This window comes from Egretta garzetta, unplaced genomic scaffold, assembly GCF_000687185.1.
Source record: "Egretta garzetta isolate BGI_Z169 unplaced genomic scaffold, ASM68718v1 scaffold814, whole genome shotgun sequence".
NCBI lineage: Eukaryota > Metazoa > Chordata > Aves > Pelecaniformes > Ardeidae > Egretta > Egretta garzetta.
In genome coordinates, this window is record NW_009259417.1 from 124,611 (window position 1) to 130,339 (window position 5,729).

A 5,729-nucleotide genomic window follows, 5' to 3' on the forward strand; every position below is an offset into this window, starting at 1 on the left:
CCGGCCCCCGATCGCCCTGTGCGGAGCAGGGAAGGAGTCACTGCGTGGAGGGAAAGATGGGCCCCGTGTCCCTGCCAAGCTGTGGGACCACGGCCCCGGCACAGGCTGGTGCAGTCCCTGCGCCGCTGCTCAGCATCCGGCTCTGCGCTGCGGCCACCCCGGCTGCTGCCAGGATGGGTTCGTGGGCAGGGGTCAGCCCCTGATTTTCTGCATACCTCTCTGCTTGGAAAGTGGACCAGAAGACGTTGTGCAAGTCCAGTGTGAAGGAAGGCAGAGGAGACGGCGGGGAGAGCCACCCATTACCTTAGTCTCCTCAGGTCCCTTGGGTGATGTGCCTGGGCTGGGCTCCCTCTGCGGTTTCAGAGGTCCACCCAGCCGCGGAGCTGGAGGGCGAGCACCCCGAGGAGGATGGTGCTGAGGCTGCCGCGCGCGCTGGGGGCACCGTCGCAGTCCTTTTTGTCAGCTTCGCACCTGGATTGCTGGCACAGGACCCCCTTGAAGCCCACGGGGCAGACGCAGCGCTGGTTCTGGTAGCAGGTGCCACCGTTCTGGCAGAGCAGGAGCTCATCGTCGCAGACGTTGGCTATGAGGTGGGAGGGAGGGAAAGATGTGGGTGTTAATCTGGGGCATTAAACCCCTTGACTGCAGCAGAAACTAGAAGCTTTTGGCTTTCTTTTCCACCTCCTAGGGGTTAAAGTGTCCAACCCTTGTAGCGCTAGAGCAGCCCCAAGGCCAGAGGAACACAGCGGGGGCTGCAAACTCCAGGGGCAAAGCTATCAAGTAATTTTGGATTTGGGAGGAATGGCTGGAGTCTGCCCACCCTACACCCTGAGCATCACAGGGCACCCGAGCTGAAGATCTCCCTCTTGTCTGGCCCCATCTCACGCCTCCCTCTGGCTTGGGGGGCACACGATGCTGCTGGGGTACTTACGGAAGCAGCCCTGTCTCCAGTAGTAGTTGGGCAGGCAGTCGTCGCACTTGGGCCCCGTGGCGCCTTCTTTGCATTCACAGTAGCCTTTCTCATTGCAGCGGTCATGCATGGAGCCGATCTGGTTGCAGTTACATTCTGGCCAAAGACAGGGCTGTTAGTACCTGTCCTGCCTGGGGGCTTTGCACCTGCTGACACCCCCAGGGAGGTGGTGGGACCTTTGGAAAAGGCTGGCTGCATGCTACAGGGGGGCTGTTAGAGACCAAGGGACTGGGGGGCATGGTTTCATGAGAGGCTCCAACGGTGCAAACAGCCACAGGTGCAAAGACCACCCCCCTTTGGAGCTGAGCATCTCCTGGTAGAGCAATGCATCTGAATCAAGTTGGAAAGATATTATTTGGGCTTTGTTTTCAGGGAAGAGAAGCCTTGGCAGGCTGCAGAGACCATAGTGGGTACTGTCCTTGGGGAGCATGCAGGTGGGCACACCACCCTCCCGAGAGGGGCTGAACCGAAGCCCACCCCACAGAGCGAGGTCCCTCATGAGCCATCCCATCTCCCAGTGCCTCAGCCCGAGGCCACCAGAGCACTCACCTATGCATACATTCTCATCATCCAGCTCCGCCGAGCTGTTGCGGTAGAAGCCCAGGCGACAGTGCTGGCAGTGCTGGCCCCTCGTGTTGTGCTTGCAGCTCACGCAGGTCACCACATTCAGAAAGTCAATGTAGCTGCAGCGGTTGGAGTGGCCGTAGCACTCACAGTCTGCGGAGAGGAGGAGAGAGCTGAGGAGCTGGGCCAGGAGCATCCTCCCTCATGCTGGGTAGAGGAGAGGAGCCACGAGGCTTTGGAGGAGGCTCCTGCTTGGGTGAAATGCCATGGCCACTGCCAGTGCAGGGCTGGGCAGGATGAGTGCACGCAGCAGCCACCGTCCCTCACCGCCATGGGGGGATCGGGCTGGAAGTCATTGCTCAGAGAGCAGAGGGGGGTGAGGGGGCTCTGTCCCCTTGGGATGAGGACAGGCAGGAGCCAGCCCCTGGCTGTCCCAGGACGTGATCTCCTTAAGGCAATGCATAATCATGGAAGCAGGCAGTGGCTGTGGAGGGGACTCAGGTGTTAATTAAAGAACTTGTTAATGGGCAGAGCTCAGCTTGGTGCCTGTGTTTGGCTCTGGTGGGGCTGTAGGACTCGCAAGGGAGCTGTGCTGGGGTGCAGAGCCCCGGCAAAGGCTCTGCCAAAGGCTGCGGCAAGGAGGGGGCTGGCCCATGGGACGGGGCTGGCAGAGGGTGCAGCAGCGCTCGCTGCCTCCAGCCATGGGAAGGCCCTGGACAAGGCTGAAGTGGAGCTGAAGCTGCTGCGGGCCCCGGGAAAACCTTTCTGCTTAAAGAACTTGTTAATGGGCAGAGCTCAGCTTGGTGCCTGTGTTTGGCTCTGGTGGGGCTGTAGGACTCGCAAGGGAGCTGTGCTGGGGTGCAGAGCCCCGGCAAAGGCTCTGCCAAAGGCTGCGGCAAGGAGGGGGCTGGCCCATGGGACGGGGCTGGCAGAGGGTGCAGCAGCGCTCGCTGCCTCCAGCCATGGGAAGGCCCTGGACAAGGCTGAAGTGGAGCTGAAGCTGCTGCGTGCCCAGGTAAAACCTTGCTGCTTCTCAGTTTTTTTCCCCTCAGTGTCTCTCCTCTGCATCCCCTTGCTGTTGTACCTCCCAAATCAATGCTGGTTGTGAGTATGGTGACTTGCAGGTTAAATGCTTAAAACGGGTGTATGCAAGGAAGCGTGGCCTGCGTGGGGTCCCTCAAAAGAGGGTGGACAAGTGCATGAGGGTTTGAACCAGGGCCGCCTGGCACAGGATGAGGCTGCCTGCCAAGGCTGCTGCTGGGGTGGGAGATGCCACCATCACTTGGCTGAGAGCTGCTCCTGTCCCCAGTGTGCAGGACTGAGCTCTCTCAGCTGTGGGCACGTGTTAGCAAACAACCAGCTAGGTTTAACTTGTGGCCAGAGGAATTTGATTCCTTGCTTCTTGTGTTTGCTTTTTATTGCTATGATGGGATGGTGACTACCTTGCGGTGTTAGAGTCAGGATGCTGGATCTTTCTGGAAGTTAACAAGTATAATGCAGGAGGAGAGGAGGTGCCCTAATTGCCTTGTGGCCAAGCTGTCCTGATCAGGAGGTGTCCCAGCCAGCATGGGCAGGGGGTAACGTGAGCAGAAACAGTGTCAGCCCGGTCTGAGCTTCCCCAGCCTTCAGAGAGGAGGAGGGAGGCTCGGAGCTGGGGTTTTGTTCCTAGCTCTGACATTAAACATTCAAGGATGGCAGAGTGATGGGAGGGAAGGGTGTGGGTGGCATGCACACATGACTGGAGAAGGAGACATCTCAATGAAATGATGACCAGAGAAGATGGAGCAGGGCAGAGGTTTCCCCATGGTTCGCAGCTGCCTGAGGAGGAGTTGAGAGTCCCTTGTAACCTTGACCCTCCCTGAAACAACTTCTGCCTGTTTGACCAATACCCAAAGAATTTCAGCTCAAATACTTCTGGCTGCTGCAATTCCCAAGCATTTCACCCTAGGGATGCACTCCTGCATACAGCCAACCACGACCCGGACAGGTAAACCCTCCCCATCTTCTCCGTGTCAGAGGCTGCTGGACTGCATCACCTGGGCGAAGACTAGGAGCCCTGGAGCACCGCGCTCCCTCCTCTTACCTTTATATGTTTCAATAGGAGCCACTGGGCCAGAGTCTGGTTTGAGCCGGATGAGTTTTGAGCTCTTTGAGGATGCTTAAGAAAAATCAGAGACACGCTTTTTCTCACCGCTTAGCACCGCTCCGAGTCCTACCCTACCGCAAGCAGCTCTGCTACGAGAACAATGCCGAGCTGAGCCAAGAACACCGCTCTGGCAGCGCCGGCATCTATTTCTGCACCAGACAGCTGGTAGCTGCTAAATTTCGCCTCTTCTTCTCCCCTCCTTGAAGTTTGATGCATGAGAAACTCAATACACCATGCTATTGCAATGTGCAGAGCCAGGGACTGAGGCAGGGGAGCTACTCACACATCCCCCCATTATGCACGTTAGGTGGCATGAATTGGGTTATTCAGGATAAGGATCTACAAGTCTAAACAGCTTAAAAAAATATATATCTATTGGCCATGGCCTCGGTTTGATGGAGGTCATGCTAACTGGCACCCAAAAAGCTGCTAGGAGTACAGCTAAGAGCACAAATGCTACGGAGGTGGTATCTGGCAGGGGTTGCTACAGGGTCCTGCCGAGCACGTGCTGCTCCAGCCCAGCTTGTCCCTGCCGGCACATACCTGGCTTCTTCCCATGCCTCTTGCCTGCAGAGTGTGCTGTGCGCCCTGCTTTGCTCTTCGGAGCCGCTACGTGAGAGGATAAAACGTATCTGAGTGCTGTGGTGGGGAGAGGGCTCCCAGGGCCAGCCCAGAACTGGGATGGTGCTTCCTCGGGGCTGTGCTGCCAGCCAGACCCCTGTCCTGCACGGAAGGACTGGGGTGCTGGGGGTAAAGGCTATTGCTTCCAAATCGAGCTGATGGGTCTGGTGCTTGGGGGGTTTTGTGCTTTGGTAACCCCAGTAAGGGGCAAGGTTGAGCAGCGCTGAGATCCCACAAGGTGTTTAGGAATGGGTCCCACTGGTTTTTGTGGTGTGCAAGCCCTCGCACAGCGCTGTGGTACTCGGGGAGGCGCTGGGTGGGCATTGACTGCTACGTCTCACCAGTGCTGGTCACATCCCTGCAGTGATAGCAGGAGGTGGCCATGCTCGCCACCCCCAGGGCTCAGACATGGTCACACCATTTGTGAGGCTGCTGTGGCATCAGGGCCGCCTCAGGTCTCCACAGCTTCCCCTGGTCCCATGGTGGGCTGGCACGGTGTCCAGACCCTCCTCCACCAATACGGCCCCTCCAGCCTCCGTGGCCATGACAGGCCAGCATGGTGCCCAGGCCCTGCTCTGCCACCATGGCCTCCTCCATCCCCAGCACGATGGCTGCGCACACAATGTGGCAGCCTCTCCTCCTCCACAGACCAGCACAGCAGGACTGGGAGCAGTTGTCCCTGCCATGAGGAAAGTGGGGCAGCCCAGAGGGGAAGGAGCGGCTCTGTGGGTCCCTGGGGTGCTCCAAAGCCCCTGATCTCTGCAGTGGGTGCTGCAGGTGGCCCCAGGGGCCATATCCCTGTGTAGAAGCTCCCCTGGTTGTGACTGTCCCTCATGAGGAGAGGGCCATGGCTGTGAGGAGGCTCCACGGGGTGTTGGGAGCAGGATGATCTGCTCTGTTGGGCCAGAGCAGCTGATCAGCCCAATTAATCTTGGCTGGGGGAAGGTGCCCCTCACCCCGTGGCAAGAAACCCTTTCCCAAAGCAGCTGAGGTGCCCATGGGCTTTCCTGGGGCCCAGGGACATTGCTGCAGGCATCTCAGCCCCAAACATGTCTCCAAAAATATCTCTATGGGGCTGGGTGAGCAGAACTGAGCTGAGGGGGACCCTCTGAGTAGGAGAGCAGATTGTATGATGGTGGGTCATGCCGAGGATGGGTGGGTTGTCCTGGCTTACAGGCACTGGGGGAGAAACCTGTCTTGCCCCGTCCTTGGGGATGAGCATGGCCTTACCTCGAATGTTCTCGGGAGGGTCTGGTGGCTTCGGCTTGGGTCCAAGTGCTGCTGTGTTTGGTGGGCGCTGAACAGCTTATGGTGGTATCAGTTAGAGAGAACATCAGATTTAATACAGATCCCCCTCTTGTTTGCCTAAAAAGGTGGCAAAGGGACACTGGAAGCTCTAGGCAGGTATCTAGGGTGGGTTGGTGGAGC

The 5,729-nt window shown here is 58.3% G+C and overlaps 1 protein-coding gene across 1 annotated transcript in view; it reads right to left on the bottom strand.

The window, feature by feature from the left end:
• Positions 1–359: 359 nt before the first annotated feature.
• Positions 360–5,729, bottom strand: part of NTNG2 (netrin G2) — a 56,599-nt gene continuing 51,229 nt past the window's right edge. The window contains exons 6-8 of the mRNA XM_009636842.2: positions 1,520–1,687; positions 932–1,066; positions 360–583 (exon numbers count right to left, since the gene is read on the bottom strand). Of these exons, the coding sequence (XP_009635137.1) occupies positions 360–583; positions 932–1,066; positions 1,520–1,687 (527 nt within the window). The remainder of the gene's footprint in view (positions 584–931; positions 1,067–1,519; positions 1,688–5,729) is intronic.